The 22,812-nt window shown below is 54.2% G+C and overlaps 1 protein-coding gene across 1 annotated transcript in view; it reads left to right on the top strand.

The window, feature by feature from the left end:
• The first annotated feature begins 12,233 nt into the window (after positions 1 to 12,233).
• The window catches only part of LOC149428566 (cilia- and flagella-associated protein 337-like), a 51,411-nt gene continuing 40,832 nt past the window's right edge, over positions 12,234 to 22,812 (top strand). The window contains exons 1-3 of the mRNA XM_089667250.1: positions 12,234 to 12,526; positions 15,459 to 15,569; positions 15,880 to 15,938. Of these exons, the coding sequence (XP_089523376.1) occupies positions 12,500 to 12,526; positions 15,459 to 15,569; positions 15,880 to 15,938 (197 nt within the window). The 5' untranslated portion in view covers positions 12,234 to 12,499. The remainder of the gene's footprint in view (positions 12,527 to 15,458; positions 15,570 to 15,879; positions 15,939 to 22,812) is intronic.

The following is a 22,812-nucleotide window of genomic DNA, read 5'->3' as shown; positions in this document are numbered from 1 at the left end:
GGTGGTGTACAGGGATTGGGGGATGTCTCTGGGTGTATAGTGATGGTGGGTGTTTCTGTTTGCACAGGGATTGGGGGGGGGATTCTAGTTGTACAGGGATTTGGGGTCTCTGGTTGTGAAGTGAGTGTTGGCAGGGGGTGTCTGGTTGTACAGGGATTGGGGGGGCGTCTCTGGGTGTACAGGGATTGGGGGGGCGTCTCTGGTTGTACAGTGATGGGGGGGCGTCTCTGGTTGTACAGGGATGTGGTGGGAAAGGCGCATCTCTGGTTGTATAGTGAGTGTTGGCAGGGGGTGTCTGAGGCCGTCTGATTGTACAGGGACGGGGGGGCATCTTTGATTGTACAGATATGAGGGGTTGTCTCTGGGGTGTACAGTAAGTGTTGGGGGTGTCTCTGGTTGTACAGGGATTTTGGGGGGATGCGTGCCTATGGCTGTACAGGGATTGGGGAGGGGGGCGTCTCTAGATGTATAGTGAGTGTTGGCAGGGGTGTCTCTGGTTGTACAGGGATTGGGGGCGTTTCTGGTTGTACAGGGAGTTGGTGGGGGGCATCTCTTGTACAGGGATTGGAGGGGTGTCTCTGGTTGTATAGGGAGAGGGGAGTGTCTCTAGGTGTATTGTGAGTGTTGGCAGGGGGCGTCTTCTGGTTGTACAGGGATAAGGGGGGGGTTCTCTAGTTGTACAGGGATTGGGGGGGGGGTTCTGGTTGTACAGGGATTGGGAGGGGGGACGTCTCTGGTTGTATAGTGAGTGTTGACAGGGGGTGTCTGGTTGTACAGGTATTGAGGGGGGGGGGGTGAAATCTGGTTGGACAGGGATTTGGGGGGGGGGGTGGTGTTTCTAGGTGCATAGTGAGTGTCAGCAGGGGGCGTCTCTGGTTGTAATCTTGGTGTACAGGGATTGGGGGAGGCGTGTCTCTGGTTGTACAGGGATTGGTGGGTGTCTCTGGTTGTTCAGGGATTTGGGGAGTCCCTGGGTGTACAGTAAGTGTTGGGGGGTGTTTCTAGGTGTATAGTGAGTGTCAGCAGGGGGCGTCTCTGGTTGTAATCTTGGTGTACAGGGATTGGGGGGTGGCACGTCTCTGGTTTTACAGGGATTTGGGACGTCTCTGGTTGTACAGGGATTGGGGGGGGTTGTCTCTAGGTGTATAGGGAGTGTTGGGATGGGGTGTCTCTGGTTGTACAGTGTTTGGGGGGGGTCTCTTGTATAGTGAGTGGCAGGGGGTGTCTCAATGTACAGGAATTGAGGGGGGGGGGGTCTCTAGTTGTACAGAGATTGGGAGGTGTTTATGGTTGTGTAGTTGGCGTCTCTGGGTGTATAGGGATTGTGGGGGGGTTCTGGGTGTACAGTGAGTGTTGGTGGGAGGTTGCTTTGGGTGTACAGAGATTGGGGGGTGTCTTTGGGTGTATAGTGATTGGGGGGGGTGTAATATTAATTTTTAATATCCAAACTTTAATTCGGTCTTTAGTAGTTCTGAAATATATGCTGGCAGTGAATACCCTCTTAATTGGATGTGAATGTGAGGTTTTGCATTTCAGTGGTCAGATGTGAATTATTTGTGTCTGAGCTAAAGGTAATCAGTAAGAGGTTTAAAGTCATGTTTTTCTTTAAGAATAGTCTATGTAACGTATACTATGTTTTGAATTCTTATAATGAGTCTGAGAGTTTAAATTGTATTCATAAATCATGTATTCAGACAGTTGTATGTAACATAAGAACTTCAGAGACCTCTTTCAGAGTCTGCATGTCAATCATGATAATGACTTGGTGGTTTGAATAGGAACACATGTTTCAATTAGGCAGGGAGTGACTATGGGAGTGTTTTAGGAGCCCGCGAATTTGAAACAAAGGTAAATGGGAGGACTTAATTTCTCATGCATTTTAAGTATGCAGCTTTTCAAGGAACGAGGGTCAGTTTCTCCTACCTTCTATACACTTCACTTCATTCAGACATACCTACACGTCAGACACTTACACAAAGAAAGCACATGGCATGATTTAACAAAGGACAAAGATCTCAAGCTAGGCCTGAAAACTTCTATCTAAGCTATTCAAAGGAACTACATTTCTTCTAATATTCAAGGAACAAGCAACTTATATTCTTTATTTTTATTTCATTTTAAGCTACATATATCTGAATTTACTGTTTTTTATTGACTTTGTATTTTTGGTGTGAGATCAAATAAAGTCACACTGCTTATACTGAACTGGCTTCCATAAGGATTTCTTCCCACAACCATCTACAAGAACCTAGAAATACTAATAGAGTTTTTTCATAACTCTGGAAATCTAACAGGGTGTCTTTGGGTGTATAGTGATTGGGGGGGGCGTCTTTGGGTGTATAGGGATGGGGGGGGGCGGCTTTGGCTTCTCTTGCTGTGTGCCGAGTGTTTTTTTTTTTTTTTGGGGGGGGGGGGCGGGATTTCTGGAGTGTCTGGGAGGGGTAGACATGTCTGCGGGGTTTGCACTCAGAAATCCTCCCCCAACACTCGGCGCACACCCAGAGAATTCCACACACAATAGTACAAGGATTGGGGGAAGGGGGGGGTTGTCTGTGGTGTACAGAGATTTAGAGGTGTGACTTTGGGTGTATAGTGTTGTGGGGTTGTCTCTTGGTGTACTGTGAAGTGGGGTGGTGGCTGTTTCTGGCTTCTACTCTGAGTGTTGGGGGGGGGGGGAAAGGGGGGGGATTTCTGAGTGTTTGAAGGTCTTGGCACACACCCTTACACATCTATCCCTCTGCCAAGTCTTTTGCACTCAGATATCCTCCTCCAACACCCAAAAACTTCCATTCCACACCCAATCATGATTGTTTGTGGGGGGGGGGGGGGCTGGTGTTGTCAGGGATTGAGGGGAGGGTGTCTCTGGGTGTATAGTGAGTGGGGGGGGGGGGTTTCTGGGTGTGTGGGGAATGCAGCGGTCAGTGAAAGTACAGGGATTGGGAGGGGTGTATAGTGTTTGGGGGTAGGTGTACATGAAATGGGGGGATGTCTTGGAGCACAACCAGAGATGTCCTCCCGCAAGCCTTTGGCGCACATCCAGACAGATCTACCCCTTCACTGACGGCTTGTGGTAGGTTGTCTTTGGACTTGCTCTGAGTGCCGGCATATCTCTGGGGGTGCTCCAGGTGCAGGGGGGAATGTCTTGGTGGGGGCAAGGTTTCTGGGAATCCACAAGGGCATGGGCTGGATTTCTAGGTGTGACAGGAAGGAGTAATTTATTTGGGTGTGAACCTAGTCACGTGTGGTGTTTGGGGGGTGTCTCTGGGTGTGCATTAAGTGTTGAGGGAAGATTTCTGAGGGTGCTAAGGACGTGGTGCACACCCAGACACATCTACCAAATTTTTGTCACAATCAGAACTCCTGGCACGCGGCACAGACCTGGAAACATCCCCCACACATAGGGACGTCCTCCCCCCTTCCCCCACGCGCCTCTGCCCCTTACTCAGATCAATCCTCACAAAAGGCCTTGGCACACCCACATACCTCTGCAGGCTCTTGGAGTGCACCCAGAGACCCCCCCACTGCACAACCAGTGAAATATCACCAAAAGTCCTTGGCATGCTCCCATAAACACCCCTTTTGGCACCCAGCGCACATCCAGAGACACCCCTCTTCAGGAAACAAGACATTACACCCCCCCCCCCCGCACCTGGGACACCCCCAGAGATATGTCAGCACTCAGAGTACAACCAGAGACATCCTCCCACAAGCCTTTAGCGCACGCCCAGACCCATCTACCCCTCTGCCAAGGTGTAACGTGTTGAGTAGCTGAGATGTGATCTGTAGGAGGACAATGTAGGTTTAGCTCATTCCATGTTAATAGGATGGGTTCAGAATTAAGGCAGAGACAGATGGTCACCAATTAGCATCTGAAGGGACACCTTGGTGCCAGTAAGATTTGTCACCTTCTGGAAGGAAAGGGCTCTAGACAGTTCGGCTTCATGACACAGCGGAAGACCAGAGGTGGTTCCAATGTGTCTGGGAGCTTTAATATATACACAGATCAAAGGAATATATTTCATCTCTCATAAAAGCTAAAATATTGAAGAGATGAAAATTTCTAATGATTGGACACTCTGTAGGCTACATCTGCATGTAAAACTGTATTTGTAGCCTCTGTAAAATCCCAGAGAAATGCAGAAAAATGTTATATGGTGCCAGATTGCGACAGCTGAACAGAGATTGGTACCGTCGCAATCAGACTGATGTGCTGGTGTTGGAAATTCAATTCCTGACTTGATGATTTCAAACCGTTCCTGGTCCAATCGACTTTGGGCATTTCAGTACCCAGAACGTCCTGCGGGCTGGTACAGGAACACCCCCCAGAGTTGATTGGCCGAGGACTAATGTTCAGCCTACGTCCATATTCGCGTAAATTGAAGACCCTGAGATATGGCCGGGGTGATTCGTACGGAGCCGGTTCTATTGACTGACTGTGGACTCTCTGGCTTGCTCCAGTTGCAGGATAGATCTTAGTAAGGTTTTTTTTTTTTATCTGTGTTTTTTAAGCCCTTTATTTTATAGTGAATAGTCATTTGTGTGTCGTCTTGTATTTTTATTTTCTGTGACTTTTTATACTTTGTACATATTTTATGCTCCGCCCACTTTCAGGATATTAAATCATAAAATAAGTGACTTCTGTGTATTTAAGCTATGGCTCATATCTCCGGAGAGATTAGATTGTATTTTAGTGTCTTTATACGCTCTGTAAGTTCATTGCACACAATCTGCCAACACGCAGTGCAATTGCTAGGCTGCACCAGATTGTATGTACGATTTGTATCTGCCTGTGTGGTCGGCCAGCTGGATTGGAGTGGAGTCTCCCTCTAGTGGTGGTCAGAGGTAGTGCGGGCTGTGAAAGTGTATTGCTGCTGGTCTTATATTCAAATTAAGTCCTCCTTATTCCCTCTTACCCCAAGTCGTGGCCGCACGTGCGTGCCTCGGTTAGCTAGTCGCTGTGTGCGTGGGATCTGTGACAAAGGTTTGCGGGAGGACGTTTCTGGTTGTTCTCCGAGTGCCGGCATATCTCTAGGGGTGCCCCAGGCGCAGGGGTGGGTGGGAGATCCCATTTGTTTCCTGAAGGGAGGGTTTTTCAGGGTTGGCACTGATTGTCAAGGGGGTGTTTCTGGGAGCATGCCCAGGACTTTTCGGAAGATTTATCTGGGTGGTATGTTTGTCTCTAGTGTGTGCTTGGGGTGGGGGGGTGTCCTTGAGGGCATGCCAAGAGCCTGCAGAGGTATTTGGATGTGTTTAAGGCCTTTTTGTGAGGATTTTTCTGGGTTTGCAACAGGTGTGTGGTAGAAGTAGGATGTCTGTGTCCGCCAATAGCTTGGGGGGACGATATGTGCCGAGTGTTGGGGAGGCTTTCTGAATGTGCAAAGGACTTGGCGCACATCCAGACACATCTACCCCTCCGCCAAATGCTTTGCAGAGTCAGAACTCCTGCTCTGGCACTCGGCACACCCCTAGAGAAGCCCTACCCCTCCCTGGCGCTCAAAGCACAAATTTCCACCCCCCCCCCCCAACCCAGCTATTGGCATATATGGAGACCTCCCCCCTCCCCCCCACAGGCCTCTGCCGCACATCCAGATTAATCCTCCCGAAAGGCCTTAGTGCACCCAGACACGTACCTCCGGCAGGCTCTTGGTGGGGACATAGAGAAACCCCCCCCCCACACGACCACCACTCGGCACACACTGGAGAGATCCCCCGCCACACACCTGGAGAAATCTTCCCACAAGTCCTTGGCATGCTCCCAGAAACACCCCCTGCCACTCAGCGCACACCCAGAGGCACCGTCCCTTCAGGGAACAAACCCAAGAACCAAGACCCATCTACCCCTCCGCCAAGGGTTTGTGGGAGGACGTCTCTTGTTGTGCTGACATATCTCTGGGGGGGTGAGGAGGAAATGTCATTTGTTTCCTGAAAGGAGGGTGTCTCTGGGTGTGCGCTGAGTGCCAGGGTATTGTTTCTAGGAGCATGCCCAGGACTTTCAGGACAATTTCTCTGGGTGTGTGTGTGTGGGGAATGATCTCTGGGTGCACACGAAGGGCCTGCAGAGGTATGTGTCTGGGTGGGCCAAGGCCTTTCGGGAGGATTTCTGAGTGTGCAGCAGAGGCCTGTGGTGGGAAGGGGGAGGATGTCTCTGTGTACACCTAAAGCTTGGTGGTGGTAGTCTAAGTTTGTGGCAGGAGCTTTTTGGGAGGGTCTTTGTGTGCCAAAGGTTTGGGGGAGGATCTCTGGGTGTGCACCAAGTGTTGGGGTAGGGGGGGGGGTGATTTCTCTTCTGTGCTTGGGGCGGCTGTATTTCTCTGTTTGAAGAAATGTGGGAGGTGGTGGTTCGCTGGGGGGGTAGGGTTTCTCTGGCTGTGTACAACGTTTGGGGAGGATTACTGAGTGAGTGAAGGACTTGGAGGGTGTCACGGATCCAACGCACATGCCCACAGCGACTAGCTGAGGCACGCATGTCCGCCCATGACTTGGGGTAAAGAGGAAAGGAGGGGACTTGGTCAGTGTGTGTGTATAAAATATTACCGGCCGTGATATATTTTCACAGCCCGCACAGCCTCTGCCCACCACTAGAGGGAGATTCCACTCCAATCCAGCTGGCTGACCACACACAGGCAGATATGAATCTTATATACAATCTGGTGCACACTAAGGGTTGGGGAGCAGTCTAGCAATTGGCACACCTCCAGCCAATTCTATAGGATTCCTCCAGCTATCCTACAAGCTAGAACCCCAGTGTCAATCACTCGTCCACTATCCACAGCCCCCCACACCAGGCACACCACAAACGGTAGTGGGCCACCACCCAACAGCTTTACTGGCCTGCTGGGACACCACACACAGATCTCCATCTGGCAGACCTGCTACCTTACAATCTGCCAACATAGAGAAATTGCATACAGATAGGCAATGAACTTGATCGGGCTTATAAAGACACTATAAAATAGAATACAATCTAATCTCTCCGGAGATATCAGCCTCAGCTTAAATACACAAGTCACTTAATTTTATGATTTAATATCCTGAAAGTGGGCGGAGCATAAAATATGTACAAAGAAAAAACCGTTACAGAAAAACCTTTTTTTACCATGATTGCTCCTGCAACTGGAGCAAGTCAGAGTCTGCAATCCGTCAGTCAATAGAACCGGCTCCATACGAATCACCCCATCCATATCTCAGGGTCCTCCATTTATTGACATATGGATGTAGGCTGGACAATAGCCTTTGGCCTATCAACCCTGGGGGGTGTTCCTGTACCAGCCCACAGGACACTCTGGGTTCTGAAGTGTCCAAAGTCTATTGGACCAGGAACGAATTTCCAACACCAGTGCATCAGTCCGATCTCAACAGTACCAATCGCTGTTCAGCTGTCACAATCCGGTTCCATATAACCATTTTCTGCGTTTCTCTGGGATTCTACAGAGGCTACAAATAGTTTTTTACATGTAGATGTAACCTACAGAGTGCCCAATCAGAAGGAAGTATTTTCATCTCTCTGCAACTACTATTTTAGAGATGAAATGTTTTTTCCTTTTGATCTGCTGATATATCTCAAAGCTCCTAGACAGATCAGAGCCCTCCCCTGGTCTCCTGGTGCTTCTCAAAGCCGAAATGGCTACAGCTCCTCTTATTAGATTTCTAGAATGTGGAAAACTGTGACTACATAGGTGGCAATGTTTTATTGGCATCTAGGTGTCACCTCCAGCCTAAACTAAGAAAAATCTAACTAAGCTAGATCTACAATTACATTTTTCTACTGATCACATCTCAACTATCCGAATCCTACATTTATGTTACAGAGGGGTGGGTGGGTCTGGTTGTGTGATTGGGGGGGGTTTGGCACATGTCTGTAGGTGTAGGCTGGGGCCAGGGGTTTCTCTGGCTGTGCACAATGTTGGGGGGAGTGCAAAGGACCTGGTGCACACCCAGATACATCTACCCCTTCGCCAGGTCCTTTTCACACTTGGGAATCCTCCCCCAACCCAGCTATTGGCATACACTGAGATATTCTCCCCCTCCCCCCACAGGCCTCTGTTGCACATCCAGATTAATCCTCCCGAAAGGCCTTAGTTCATCAGACACATACCTCCGGCAGGCTCTTGGTGGGCACGTAGAGACCCCCCCCCCCCCCAGCACTCGGCACAGTGGAGATATTCCCCGACCTCCCTGTCACAGAAATCTTCCCGAAAAGTCCTTGGCATGCTCATAGAAACACCCCCAGCCACTTAGCGCACACCCAGAGACACCCTCCCCTTCACCCTTCAGGGAACAAACAAGACAACCTTCCCCCGGCACCTAGGATACCCCAGAGATATGTGAGCACTCGGAGTACACCCAGAGATGTCCTCCCGCCAGCCTTTAGTGCACACCCAGACACCTTTACCCCTCCGCCAAGGGTTTGTGGGAGGATGTCTCTGGTTGTGCTCCAAGTGCTGGCATATCTCTGGAGGTGTCCCAAGTGCGGGGGGAGATGTCTCATTTGTTTCTGGGACGGAGGGTGTCTCTGGGCGTGTTTTTTTAAGTGCTAGGCAATGGTTTTTGGGAGTATGCCCAGGACCTTTGGGACAACTTCTCTGGGTGTGTGGCATGTCTCTAGTGTGTGCCTGTGGGGGAAGGGGGAGAATGTTTCCGTGTACTCAAAGCGTGGTGGAGGTTGTCTGTCTGGGTGGTGGGGGTTAGCTCATGTGCCTGGCCGTGCGGTGAGGTCTTGAGAGTAGGAATGTGTTTGAGTTTGTGCTGTGGTGGGGTATGTCTGGGAGTGTGGCAAGGTTGGCGGGGGTGTGTCATATGTCTGGGTGGGGGGGATGTGTTTGCGTGTGTGGCGTGGCCCGGGGCATGTTTGGGTGTGCAGTGCACTTGGAAGGGGGAGTGCCTGCATGTGTAAGGTTGGTGAGGTCTGCTGGGAATGGGTGGAGGGGATGTATGTGCGTGTCTGGCCCTGCGGCAAGGTTGGAGGGGGTGCACACGTGTCTGGCCCTGCGGCGAGGTTGGAGGGGGTGCACACGTGTCTGGCCGTGCGGCGAGGTTGGGGGCTGTGTGGTTGGGCATGTAGCAAGGTTTCTGGGGGTGTGGCAAATGTCTGGGTGTAGGGGGAAGGGGATGTCTGCGCGTGTGGCGAGGTTGGCGGGGGTGTGTGTCTGGGCGTGCGGCGAGGTTGGCGGGGGCGTGTGTCTGGGCGTGCGGGGGTGGTTGGCGGGGGCGTGTGTCTGGGCGTGCGGGGGGGGTTGGCGGGGGCGTGTGTCTGGGCGTGCGGGGGGGGGTTGGCGGGGGCGTGTGTCTGGGCGTGCGGGGGGGGTTGGCGGGGGCGTGTGTGCCTGGGGTTGGGGGATGTGTCTGGGTGTAGGGCGAGGGGGTTGGGGGCATGTGTCCACGCGTGTGGCGAGGTCGGGGGCATGTGTCTGGGCGTGCGTGGGGGGGTTGAGGGCATGTGTCTGGGCGTGTGGCGAGGTCGGATGGGGCGTAGGACGAGACCTGTGGCATGTTTGGGCGTTCGGTGAGGTCGGCGGGGGGGATGGGGGCATGTGTCTGGGCGTGGGGCGAGGTCGGAGGGGGGGTGGGGACATGTGCCTAGGTGCCTGGGGTTGGGGGATGTGTCTGGGCGTAGGGCGAGGGGGTTGGGGGTATGTGTCCGGGCGTGCGGCGAGGTCGGAGGAGGGGTCGGGGGGCATGTGTCCGGGCGTGCAGCGAGGGGGTTGGGGGCATGTGTCCGGGTGTGCGGCAAGGTTGGACGGGGGGATTGGTGGCATGTGTCTGGGCATGCGGCGAGGTTGGCGGAGGGGTCGGGGGGCATGTGTCTGGGCGTGCGGCGAGGTCGGGGGGCATGTGTCTGGGCGTGCGGCGAGGTCGGGGGGGGGGGCATGTGTCTGGGCGTGCGGCGAAGCCTGGGGCCTGTCTGGGTGTGTGGGGGTGGCGGCATGTGTCCTGGCGGTTGTCAGGGGTGTACGGCGAGGCCTGGGGCATGTGGCAAGGTCGGCGGAGGGGTTGGGGGCATGTGTCTGGGTGTGCGGCGAGGTCGGTGGGGGAGTTGAGGCCATGTGTCTGGGCGTGCGGGGGGGTTGAGGGCATGTGTCTTGTTGGGCGGCATGTGTCTGGGTGTGCGGCGGGGTGGAGGGGGGGGGGGCGCATGTGTCTGGGCGTGCGGGGGGGTGGGGGGCATGTGTCTGGGCGTGCGACGAGGTCGGCAGGGGGGTTGAGGGCATGTGTCTGGGCGTGCGGCGAGGTCGGAGGGGGCGTAGGACGAGACCTGTGGCATGTCTGGGCGTTCGGTGAGGTCGGCGGGGGGGTTGGGGGCATGTGTCTGGGCGTGGGGCGAGGTCGGAGGGGGGGTGGGGACATGTGCCTGGGCGTGCGGCGAGGGGGTTGGGGGTATGTGTCCGGGCGTGCGGCGAGGTCGGAGGAGGGGTTGGGGGTATGTGTCCGGGCGTGCAGCGAGGGGGTTGGGGGCATGTGTCCGGGCGTGCGGCGAGGTCGGAGGAGGGGTCGGGGGGCATGTGTCCAGGCGTGCAGCGAGGGGGTTGGGGGCATGTGTCTGGGCGTGCGGCGGGGGCGTAGGGCGAGGCCTGGGTCATGTGTCTGGGCGTGCGGCGGGGGCGTAGGGCGAGGCCTGGGTCATGTGTCTGGGCGTGCGGCGAGGTCAGCGGGGGGGTTCGGGGCATGTGTCTGGGAGTGTGGCGAGGTCGGAGGGGGCGTTTGGCGAGGGTGGAGGGAGGGTGGGGGCATGTGTCTGGGCATGTGGCGAGGTCGGAGGGGGGGTGGGGGCATGTGTCTGGGCAGTCGGCGGGGGCATATGGCGAGACCTGGGGCATGTGTGGGCGTGCGATGAGGCCGGCGGGGGGGGTTCGGGGCATGGGGGCGGGGCGAGGCCTGGGGCATGTCTGGGCGTGTGGCGAGGTCGGAGGGGGGGTATGTTTCCGGGCGTGCGGCGAGGGGGGGTGGGGGCATATCTCTAAGCATGTGACGAAGCCTGGGGCCTGTCTGGGAATGTGGAGATGTCGGCGGGGGTGGGGGCATGTCTGGGCGTGCGGTGGGGGCGTAGGGCGAGGCATGTGTCTGGGCGTGCGGCGAGGTCGGCGGGGGGGTTGGAGGATGTCTGGGCGTGCGGCGGGGGTGTAGGGCGAGGCCTGGGGCATGTCTGGGCGTGTGGTGAGGTCGTGGGGGGGGGGGGGGGGCGGCATGTGTCTGGGCGGTCAGCGGGGGAGTACGGTGAGACCTGGGGCATGTCTGGGCGTGTGGCGAGGTCGGAGGGGGGGTGGGGGCATGTGTCTGGGCGTGTGGTGGGGGCGTAGGGCGAGGCCTGGGGCATGTCTGGGCGTGTGGTGAGGTCGTAGGGGGGGTGGGGGCATGTGTCTGGGCGTGCGGTGGGGGCGTAGGGCGAGGCCTGGGGCATGTCTGGGCGTGTGGTGAGGTCGTAGGGGGGGTGGGGGCATGTGTCTGGGCGTGCGGTGGGGGCGTAGGGCGAGGCCTGGGGCATGTCTGGGCGTGTGGTGAGGTCGAAGGGGGGGTGGGGGCATGTGTCTGGGCGTGCGGCGGGGGCGTAGGGCGAGGCCTGGGGCATGTCTGGGCGTGTGGTGAGGTCGTGGGGGCATGTGTCTGGGCGTGCGGTGGGGGCGTAGGGCGAGGCCTGGGGCATGTCTGGGCGTGTGGTGAGGTCGTGGGGGGGGGTGGGGGCATGTGTCTGGGCGTGCGGCGGGGGCGTAGGGCGAGGCCTGGGGCATGTCTGGGCGTGTGGTGAGGTCGTGGGGGGGGTGGGGGCATGTGTCTGGGCGTGCGGCGGGGGCGTAGGGCGAGGCCTGGGGCATGTCTGGGCGTGTGGTGAGGTCATGGGGGCATGTCTGGGCGTGTGGTGAGGTCGTAGGGGGGGTGGGGGCATGTGTCTGGGCGTGCGTAGGGCGAGGCCTGGGGCATGTCTGGGCGTGTGGTGAGGTCGTAGGGGGGGTGGGGGCATGTGTCTGGGCGTGCGGTGGGGGCGTAGGGTGAGGCCTGGGGCATGTCTGGGCGTGTGGTGAGGTCGTAGGGGGGGTGGGGGCATGTGTCTGGGCGTGCGGTGGGGGCGTAGGGTGAGGCCTGGGGCATGTCTGGGCGTGTGGTGAGGTCGTAGGGGGGGGTGGGGGCATGTGTCTGGGCGGTCAGCGGGGGAGTACGGTGAGACCTGGGGCATGTCTGGGCGTGTGGCGGGGTCGGAGGGGGGGTGGGGGCATGTGTCTGGGCGTGTGGTGATGGGACTCTTCCAGGACTGGTGTCAGATTGGAGGAAGATGGTCCCTTAGGGACGGAGGTGACTGGCAGGATGGGACCCTTCAGGGACTGGTGTGGGAATAGTTGTCAGGCAGGTAGTAGTGTCTCCTCCTCCATAGACTGTGGTGTAGAGGGAGGTGCGGGGTTTCTCCTGCCCACACACGGTGATGGATGTCCTGTCTGGAGGTGCCACAATGACAGATGGATGAGGAACCGCCTTCCATGTCAGCAGCTGAACACAAAAGCTTGTTGTAGAGATGGGGAGTCACAACGTCCCTGAGCAGGTATGAGCGGGGGAGGGGGCTCTCTGCACTCAGCAGGCCATGGACTACGGATGTCTAGGGAATGGCGAGGAGAACATGGCCTGCTACTGACTGGGGGCTTGTTCAGACGTGCAGCAAGGGGATGCATGTTGGTCCTCTCCGTGTCAGCTCTCCTCTTCTCCGGGTCAGCTCTCCTCTTCTCCGGGTCAGCTCTCCTCTTCTCCGGGTCAGCTCTCCTCTTCTCCGGGTCAGCTCTCCTCTTCTCCGGGTCAGCTCTCCTCTTCTCCGGGTCAGCTCTCCTCTTCTCCGGGTCAGCTCTCCTCTTCTCCGTGTCACTGTTCTCCTCTTCTCCGTGTCACTGTTCTCCTCTCTATTCTTCTCCGTGTCACTGTTCTCCTCTCTATTCTTCTCCGTGTCACTGTTCTCCTCTCTATTCTTCTCCGTGTCACTGTTCTCCTCTCTATTCTTCTCCGTGTCACTGTTCTCCTCTCTATTCTTCTCCGTGTCACTGTTCTCCTCTCTATTCTTCTCCGTGTCACTGTTCTCCTCTCTATTCTTCTCCGTGTCACTGTTCTCCTCTCTATTCTTCTCCGTGTCACTGTTCTCCTCTCTATTCTTCTCCGTGTCACTGTTCTCCTCTCTATTCTTCTCCGTGTCACTGTTCTCCTCTCTATTCTTCTCCGTGTCACTGTTCTCCTCTCTATTCTTCTCCGTGTCACTGTTCTCCTCTCTATTCTTCTCCGTGTCACTGTTCTCCTCTCTATTCTTCTCCGTGTCACTGTTCTCCTCTCTATTCTTCTCCGTGTCACTGTTCTCCTCTCTTCTCCTCTTCTCCGTGTCACTGTTCTCCTCTCTTCTCCTCTTCTCCGTGTCACTGTTCTCCTCTCTTCTCCTCTTCTCCGTGTCACTGTTCTCCTCTCTTCTCCTCTTCTCCGTGTCACTGTTCTCCTCTCTTCTCCTCTTCTCCGTGTCACTGTTCTCCTCTCTTCTCCTCTTCTCCGTGTCACTGTTCTCCTCTCTTCTCCTCTTCTCCGTGTCACTGTTCTCCTCTCTTCTCCTCTTCTCCGTGTCACTGTTCTCCTCTCTTCTCCTCTTCTCCGTGTCACTGTTCTCCTCTCTTCTCCTCTTCTCCGTGTCACTGTTCTCCTCTCTTCTCCGTGTCACTGTTCTCCTCTCTTCTCCTCTTCTCCGTGTCACTGTTCTCCTCTCTTCTCCTCTTCTCCGTGTCACTGTTCTCCTCTCTTCTCCTCTTCTCCGTGTCACTGTTCTTCTCTCTTCTCCTCTTCTCCGTGTCACTGTTCTCCTCTCTTCTCCTCTTCTCCGTGTCACTGTTCTCCTCTCTTCTCCTCTTCTCCGTGTCACTGTTCTCCTCTCTTCTCCTCTTCTCCGTGTCACTGTTCTCCTCTCTTCTCCTCTTCTCCGTGTCACTGTTCTCCTCTCTTCTCCTCTTCTCCGTGTCACTGTTCTCCTCTCTTCTCCTCTTCTCCGTGTCACTGTTCTCCTCTCTTCTCCTCTTCTCCGTGTCACTGTTCTCCTCTCTTCTCCTCTTCTCCGTGTCACTGTTCTCCTCTCTTCTCCTCTTCTCCGTGTCACTGTTCTCCTCTCTTCTCCTCTTCTCCGTGTCACTGTTCTCCTCTCTTCTCCTCTTCTCCGTGTCACTGTTCTCCTCTCTTCTCCTCTTCTCCGTGTCACTGTTCTCCTCTCTTCTCCTCTTCTCCGTGTCACTGTTCTCCTCTCTTCTCCGGGTCACTGTTCTCCTCTCCTCTCTTCTCCGGGTCACTGTTCTCTCCTCTCTTCTCTGGGTCACTGTTCTCTCCTCTCTTCTCTGGGTCACTGTTCTCTCCTCTCTTCTCTGGGTCACTGTTCTCCTCTCTTCTCCGGGTCACTGTTCTCCTCTCTTCTCTGGGTCACTGTTCTCCTCTCTTCTCCGGGTCACTGTTCTCCTCTCCTCTCTTCTCCGGGTCACTGTTCTCCTCTCCTCTCTTCTCCGGGTCACTGTTCTCCTCTCCTCTCTTCTCCGGGTCACTGTTCTCCTCTCCTCTCTTCTCCGGGTCACTGTTCTCCTCTCCTCTCTTCTCCGGGTCACTGTTCTCCTCTCCTCTCTTCTCCGGGTCACTGTTCTCCTCTCCTCTCTTCTCCGGGTCACTGTTCTCCTCTCCTCTCTTCTCCGGGTCACTGTTCTCCTCTCCTCTCTTCTCCGGGTCACTGTTCTCCTCTCCTCTCTTCTCCGGGTCACTGTTCTCCTCTCTTCTCCGGGTCACTGTTCTCCTCTCTTCTCCGGGTCACTGTTCTCCTCTCTTCTCCGGGTCACTGTTCTCCTCTCTTCTCCTCTTCTCCGGGTCACTGTTCTCCTCTCTTCTCCGGGTCACTGTTCTCCTCTCTTCTCCGGGTCACTGTTCTCCTCTCTTCTCCGGGTCACTGTTCTCCTCTCTTCTCCGGGTCACTGTTCTCCTCTCTTCTCCGGGTCACTGTTCTCCTCTCTTCTCCGGGTCACTGTTCTCCTCTCTTCTCCGGGTCACTGTTCTCCTCTCTTCTCCGGGTCACTGTTCTCCTCTCTTCTCCGGGTCACTGTTCTCCTCTCTTCTCCTCTTCTCCGGGTCACTGTTCTCCTCTCTTCTCCGGGTCACTGTTCTCCTCTCTTCTCCTCTTCTCCGGGTCACTGTTCTCCTCTCTTCTCCTCTTCTCCGGGTCACTGTTCTCCTCTCTTCTCCGGGTCACTGTTCTCCTCTCTTCTCCGGGTCACTGTTCTCCTCTCTTCTCCGTGTCACTGTTCTCCTCTCTTCTCCTCTTCTCCGGGTCACTGTTCTCCTCTCTTCTCCGGGTCACTGTTCTCCTCTCTTCTCCGTGTCACTGTTCTCCTCTCTTCTCCTCTTCTCCGTGTCACTGTTCTCCTCTCTTCTCCGGGTCACTGTTCTCCTCTCTTCTCCGGGTCACTGTTATCTCTCTCTCCTAGACCTCCAGGATGCCTCTGCCGCCCCTATTACAGAAGAGAGCTCACACTCATCAGAGACAGCTGCTGTCTGCTTCTCTCCTGCAGGAGCTGGAGTCCTTCCTGAGGAGACAGGTAAGGAGTCCCCTCGGTCTGTCACCACCCCAATCTGGGTGTCTCACTTTTGTTGCTGCAACAGGGAATTGCCTCTTTACTTCCTGCATTCCCCCCTCATTTCACACATTCAGAGGACAGTGCAGGTAGACTGTGTGGGAAGACTGGTGACCTCAGCTGTCCCCTCACACATCGGAGGACACTGAGCACACTATGCTGACTGGGGGGAATGTCTCAGCCAGTGCCCCTTTGTTTCCACACAGAAGGGTTGTATTTGTGGAAGTGTGCTGGGTTCTGTGTGGGATCTAATTCTGCCCGTCTCTTCTTCCAGGGAGTCCAGAAATCAGACACTCGCCATGGAAGCTTCAGTGATGAGGAGAATGTTCTGAGGTAAGCAGGATGCCTCTATATGCAGATCTTCCAGGTATAGGCCATGGTGCATGCTGGGAGTGGGGTATTGCCATATGCAGATCTTCCAGGTATAGCCACGCATTGTCCTCTGAGTATAATGTCCTCCCCGTATAGACACGCATTGTCCTCTGCGTGTAATGCCCTCCCCGTATAGCCATGCATTGTCCTCTGCGTGTAATGCCCTCCCCGTATAGACGCGCATTGTCCTCTGCGTGTAATGCCCTCCCCGTATAGACGCGCATTGTCCTCTGCGTGTAATGCCCTCCCCGTATAGCCGCGCATTGTCCTCTGCGTGTAATGCCCTCCCCGTATAGCCGCGCATTGTCCTCTGCGTGTAATGCCCTCCCCGTATAGACGCGCATTGTCCTCTGCGTGTAATGCCCTCCCCGTATAGCCATGCATTGTCCTCTGCGTGTAATGCCCTCCCCGTATAGACGCGCATTGTCCTCTGCGTGTAATGCCCTCCCCGTATAGCCGCGCATTGTCCTCTGCGTGTAATGCCCTCCCCGTATAGACGCGCATTGTCCTCTGCGTGTAATGCCCTCCCCGTATAGACGCGCATTGTCCTCTGCGTGTAATGCCCTCCCCGTATAGCCGCGCATTGTCCTCTGCGTGTAATGCCCTCCCCGTATAGACGCGCATTGTCCTCTGCGTGTAATGCCCTCCCCGTATAGACGCGCATTGTCCTCTGCGTGTAATGCCCTCCCCGTATAGACGCGCATTGTCCTCTGCGTGTAATGCCCTCCCCGTATAGCCGCGCATTGTCCTCTGTGTGTAATGCCCTCCCCGTATAGCCGCGCATTGTCCTCTGCGTGTAATGCCCTCCCCGTATAGCCGCGCATTGTCCTCTGTGTTGGTTTTCGTGGTCACTAAGCAGATCATCCCAAGTCTGTTATTTATTCACCGGTGAATGTGTGTGAGCCCGTCCTGCAGACTACCAGGCTGGAACGCAGGCAGTGTACAGGTCAGTCCTCACCAGCGAGGGAACACAATTCTGGACACCAAACTGTACGGCGATATAGGGATGAACTTCAGGCTGTCCAGAACTGATCCGTCTGCACTGTCCTCTGATAGGAGAGATTTCAGGGTATATGAAGAGGACGTGCCTAGCTCCATCACATGGTAATCCGTGCTCACAGTCCTCCTTTGTCTGTAGGCATGTTCATTTTCTGGGACTCTACATGTCGTACTCTTTATGTCCTTCTGTGTCTGTAGGCATGTTCCCCCTTCTTGGGACTCTGCATGTCCTTCTCTGTCCGTAGGCAGGTTCCTCTTCTGGGGGCTCTATGTGTCCTCTCTGTAGATACGGTTACTCTTCTGGGGGCTCTACGTGTCCTCTCCTCTCTCTGTAGACACGCTTCCTCTTCTGGGGGCTCTACGTGTCCTCTCCTCTCTCTGTAGACACGGTTCCTCTTCTGGGGGCTCTACGTGTCCTCTCCTCTCTCTGTAGACACGGTTACTCTTCTGGGGGCTCTACGTGTCCTCTCCTCTCTCTGTAGACATGCTTCCTCTTCTGGGGGCTCTACGTGTCCTCTCCTCTCTCTGTAGACACGCTTCCTCTTCTGGGGGCTCTACGTGTCCTCTCCTCTCTCTGTAGACACGCTTCCTATTCTGGGGGCTCTACGTGTCCTCTCCTCTCTCTGTAGACACGCTTCCTCTTCTGGGGGCTCTACGTTTCCTCTCCTCTCTCTGTAGACACGGTTCCTCTTCTGGGGGCTCTACGTGTCCTCTCTCTGTAGACACGGTTCCTCTTCTGGGGGCTCTACGTGTCCTCTCCTCTCTCTGTAGACACGCTTCCTCTTCTGGGAGCTCTACGTGTCCTCTCCTCTCTCTGTAGACACGGTTCCTCTTCTGGGGCTCTACGTGTCCTCTCCTCTCTCTGTAGACACGCTTCCTATTCTGGGGGCTCTACGTGTCCTCTCTCTGTAGACACGCTTCCTCTTCTGGGGGCTCTACGTGTCCTCTCCTCTCTCTGTAGACACGCTTCCTCTTCTGGGGGCTCTACGTGTCCTCTCCTCTCTCTGTAGACACGCTTCCTATTCTGGGGGCTCTACGTGTCCTCTCTCTGTAGACACGCTTCCTCTTCTGGGGGCTCTACGTGTCCTCTCCTCTCTGTAGACATGCTTCCTCTTCTGGGGGCTCTACGTGTCCTCTCCTCTCTGTAGACACTGTCTTGGAAATTCGCTTTAACGAATTTCTCCTTACCGTGAGTACTCGCAGTTGGATGCGCAGAAATCCCCCATAAAGCTGTGCGAATCTCGCTTACCACGACTGCAGCCAAACTACACGATTCCTGCCCATCCAAATACTTTGGTTCTGTTGAATTTGTAGGTGATGGAGCTCCGTTACCCTAGAATGATCACACGACACTCTAAGGCTGGTTGCAACTCACATAAGGGCCGGCTTTAGGCTCAGCTCTCTGTTTTATTAAAAATACACACACGCCCCCCACATGAATAAAGTCAAACCCCTCCCACCGAACAATGCAATGGGGAGTACCTATACACAGGATGTACATTCCAATTGGAGCATAGCCTTTGCTATTATCTATCACTGGTCCTCCCCCATGAACCTTCTGAGGTCAGCAGACTTCCTCCCCTTCCCCCCCATGAGCCATCTGAGGTCATATTTCCTGTCCTACTAGCTTCTATTGGTATGTAAAATTCTCTGCACAAGCACTCCCTAAAAATATCAGTCTGTACCTGGATGGGCCCGATACGATCTTTATTAAAACACATCCATCCGAGATACAGTTCAGATTAGTAATGGGTTGTAAGATATACATAAGCCTACACGCGGAGTTCACACCGCTTGCGCCTTGCGTTATGAAGCCCACGTGGTACCATGCTGCTGATATGTGGATACAGGCCCGCGTGATACTAACAGCGGCATTCGCATGGAATGCCGTGGTGGTATACATGCCGGTCTATAAGCGCAGATCTGCCATCTCATCCATTACCAAGCCGAGTACTGTAATACATACATTGTACATGCGCATGGCCCAATTGCAGCCTTCAGAGCTTTAATTAAGCCACACGAGAGACATATGAATAACACGAATATATGACACATTTAAAGTTCGACCAATAATACAAAATTTCCATGACATTCCCTCCTGTTTTATCATATTCTCCTCGTGTCCCTTCTTGATCTTCTTCAGCTTGATGGGTGTAGTCTCAAACTTCAAAGAGTTCCTGTAGTTGTCCCTGAGAATAAAGCTCCACGGGGTACCTGAAACAACAAGACCCGACGCAGACTCGACGCAAACAGGCTTGATTGAAGCGATGATCCTCAAGAGCGTTGGAACCTTCACTACAGGAAGGCTCTTGCAAAAACCACAAACAGACTTGTGGTATGAATAAAGCTTGTGATCCCACGGTGGTCTGGGGAGATCCAGCAACAGATTCTCAAATTGCCCCTGCAGACGGGGCCACACAAGGCTGGTCTCGACCCAGACGGTTTTCCAAATCGCAGACACAAACAATGATGAGGCTTGAAGCTTGCTTGAAGGTCTTGGAGAATGTGGTCTTCAGAGAGATAAATTAGAGGGAAGCCAGGACGTAATCTGTAGAGAAGGTGGATGGTTGGTGAGGTCTTCCTCCGATCAGTGGTTGGAGTGGGATCCCAGGAGCGGGCATGGAGATGTGGTCGTCTGCCCGAGCTTGGCTTACACGGTCGATGAGGCAACAGGAACATCTCACCGCGCCATATAAAAGGCAGATGAAAAAGAGAAGCATCAGGATATACACTCCCACTTCCTTCAACCAAGATCCGATGGAGAACAGGAAATCTCCCAATCCTCCCAAACCCTTGAACGGATTCCAACCCTCACTAGCTATAGCTCTAGCTTTTCCCTGTAGTTCACTAACTTTGTCCATATGGGCCTGGACCTTGTCATCGGTGTCTTCTATCCAAGTACAACAATCCTCTCCGATGAACTCACAGAACCCCCCTTTGGCGGCTAAAAGATAATCGAGGGCCATCTTCTCCTGAAGCACTAAAATTCCCATCTGCCGTTGTTCTTGGGCAATTTCTCTGACAGCCTCTACGGTCTCGTTAAACATACTATCCACGATGACAGAAAAATTGTTCAGGCGCTTCATAAGTTCTATTCCCCATCCTGTCCATGAGGGGAACCAAGCCCATGCCTGGTCGCCCTCAGAGAACAGCTCCCTGCGAACTCTCCCTGCCATCCTTACCTTCTTGTGGACCATCAACTCTTCATGGTCCATCACTACATAGGATGCGGGGACTAGCTTTATGAGGGCACACGAACCTTTCGCGTTCTGGGGAAATGTTCTATAGGCTGCCGAACCACACAGAAAATAGTATGGACCTGTCAGAGCAGAACAGGAGGAGTTCCTCGTTCGGCCTCTGGTACTGAGCAACAGTTGCACAGACTGGGGGATTGCTCCCTCAGTCTGCACATCACATCCGTCCTTCCAACACACGTGGTCTGGTCGGTCAGTGTGGTTACTCAGAAAGGAAGTCTGGTTAGTCAGATTGACAGTTATACCTCCCTCGCAGGTGGTAATCCCAACAAACTTGTTACCTGTGCCAAAGCTGATGTTAAAGCACACCTGAGGGCTGCCTAGCTGCCCAGTTACCCATAATGGACTGGTGAGGGCCCTACAGGAGCTAGAGCTAATATTGGTGCTGAAACTGATGTTACCTGCTAAAAATGTGTCATTAAGTTCTACCGACAAATGTCTACGTGGGGGCTGACCAGGGGTCCCTTGCTTTTTCATGCCGACGCGGATGTCATATAGGGCATGAACAGCGGCCATTGCGGACATGTGATGACTGGGTGGGGGCTTAGAGCATACCCAACAGTTGGTTTTGTTGGCGGTTCTGGCTAAACGTAGGTGCATTTTAAATAAAAGGTTGGGGTATCTGCCATCTTTTCCTCCGTTCACACACATGTAAGACATACAAACAAAAAGAAAAAGGAAAATGACACCCCTCATTCTCTGGTGTAGCTGAGAAGCTTCTTGCAGTGGCTCGCGTGCACCCAGTTGTCTCGTCCCTCGAGCTTGAGTGAGGTAGGTGTCGTCAGCTGGACTTGGTATGGTCCAGTGAACCGTGGCTCGAGTCCGGTTCTTTGATGTTTCTTTAGGACGACCCAATCACCTGGCTCAATAGAAAGAACACCTGTTATTGTATTTGGATCGGGGAGCGATTCGCGAACCCGATGGTGTATCTTCTGCAGCTCCCGTTGCAGAGATTGCACATAACCTGTAAGCTGTGAATGCAAAGACGACAACTGTTGAGGAAAGTACAACCCTGTTTTGGGAGGTCCCCCAAACAACACCTCGTAGGGTGACAGCCCATGTGGTTGCCGAGGGGCATTCCGGATGGAATAGAGGGCAATGGGGAGACACTCAGGCCAAGGTTTTTGGGTATCGGAAGACGTTCAACCTTACCGCTACTCTCGGGGTTATACGGGGTGTGTCGCCGCTGACTCCAGTTCCACCAAAGAAATGCAGTCGTGTCCTTTGGAAGAGAGATTAGTAGTGGACAAAGAAGACATGTTAGCAGAAGAGGTGTTAGTATTGTTAGTCGTGTTGCAAAATTCAGCACTGTCATTGCTGTCCTCCCCCCCCTTCTCATCTTCCGACACAGGAAGAAGAGAAGCTGGGTTAAGAATAGTGCATCGTTTGATAGTGAGGTTAGTAGGGGTTAGGAGGGTTTTCCCCTGAGAGGGGTACCTTGCCTTGGATGTCCTGTTTTCGCAGGACCGTTCTTGCTGCACCGGTGTCAGTGAGGCAAGGGAGGGGATATTTTAATTCCTCTAGAAAAAGATGGATCTGGGCCGACACCGATTTGTCAACTTCCTATGAGAATTCATAGGAGTTACTTACCATGGTGGTCATAGGGGCGGAGGACTCATCAGGAATGAACTGCCACCGACCTTTAGGTAATTGGGGACAGCTCCTCCTCATGTGCCCCGTTTGGTGGCACTGGAAGCACCTGGGTGGGGGCCTATCCTTCCTGTGACCCAGATCCCTTGGTTTTTCGTGTGGGGTCTGGGACATAAGAACTTTGGCCTTGTCTTGTTTTCTTCTATCCATTTCCCTCTCTATTGCCGCAAGAGTGGAAAGGATAGCAGGGATAGACATCTCATTATATTCGGGTCGGGCCAGAACCAGCCTTTCCCGAATTTTAATATTGATGCCTTCCAAAAATTTGGCCCGCAACAGAATGTGCGTCGCGGTCACCTTTACCCCTTCAGTTGGAGCATCAGGTCCAACTTCCAGATCCGCATCCAGTGCTGTCTGCTTGAGACGGCGCCAGAAGCAGGCGCTTTCCTCATTAGGACCCTGGGTGAGCTTCATCATGTCCGTAGTAGAGGTAGCACCATACATTTCTGGAAGCTTTGCCTTTAGCTGTGTACAGAACTCTTTGCCCCCTGAAGTCATCTCCTCATGCGTGGTTATAGAGCACCCTGCAATCACTGTACTGGCCACTTCCATGCCCACCTTTGCCCGTAGGATCTGTGCACAATCTGACCCGCTCATACCATAGCTGAACTGGTTTTGTTCAAACATTCGAGCAAATCCTCTCGGATTGACTCGATAGTCCGGGAGCTCAGCCAGAATAGTGCGGATCTCTGCCGGGGTGAAGGGGACATGCCAAACTACCCGTTCCCCTAAAGTCCGTTCCCCCCGTGCATTGGGAGGACCTTCAAATTGCTGCACCCTGACTGGATAGGCCTCGGTCCGGGAAGAGTGCAAGGGCTGGCCCAGCTTCATCGGTGGGCTTAGATTAACCACCTCGCTTACTGCACCTTCAGGTTTGAGGTCCCTCAGATCAGGGTATAGCTGGGGGGCAGGGGTCTGATCAGTGGTTCGTA

This window comes from Staurois parvus, unplaced genomic scaffold (genome assembly GCF_062004578.1).
Source record: "Staurois parvus isolate SC_StPar_1 unplaced genomic scaffold, SC_StPar_1.0 ptg003130l, whole genome shotgun sequence".
In the NCBI taxonomy this organism is placed as follows: Eukaryota; Metazoa; Chordata; class Amphibia; order Anura; family Ranidae; genus Staurois; species Staurois parvus.
This window is presented reverse-complemented; position numbering and strand designations above follow the sequence as displayed.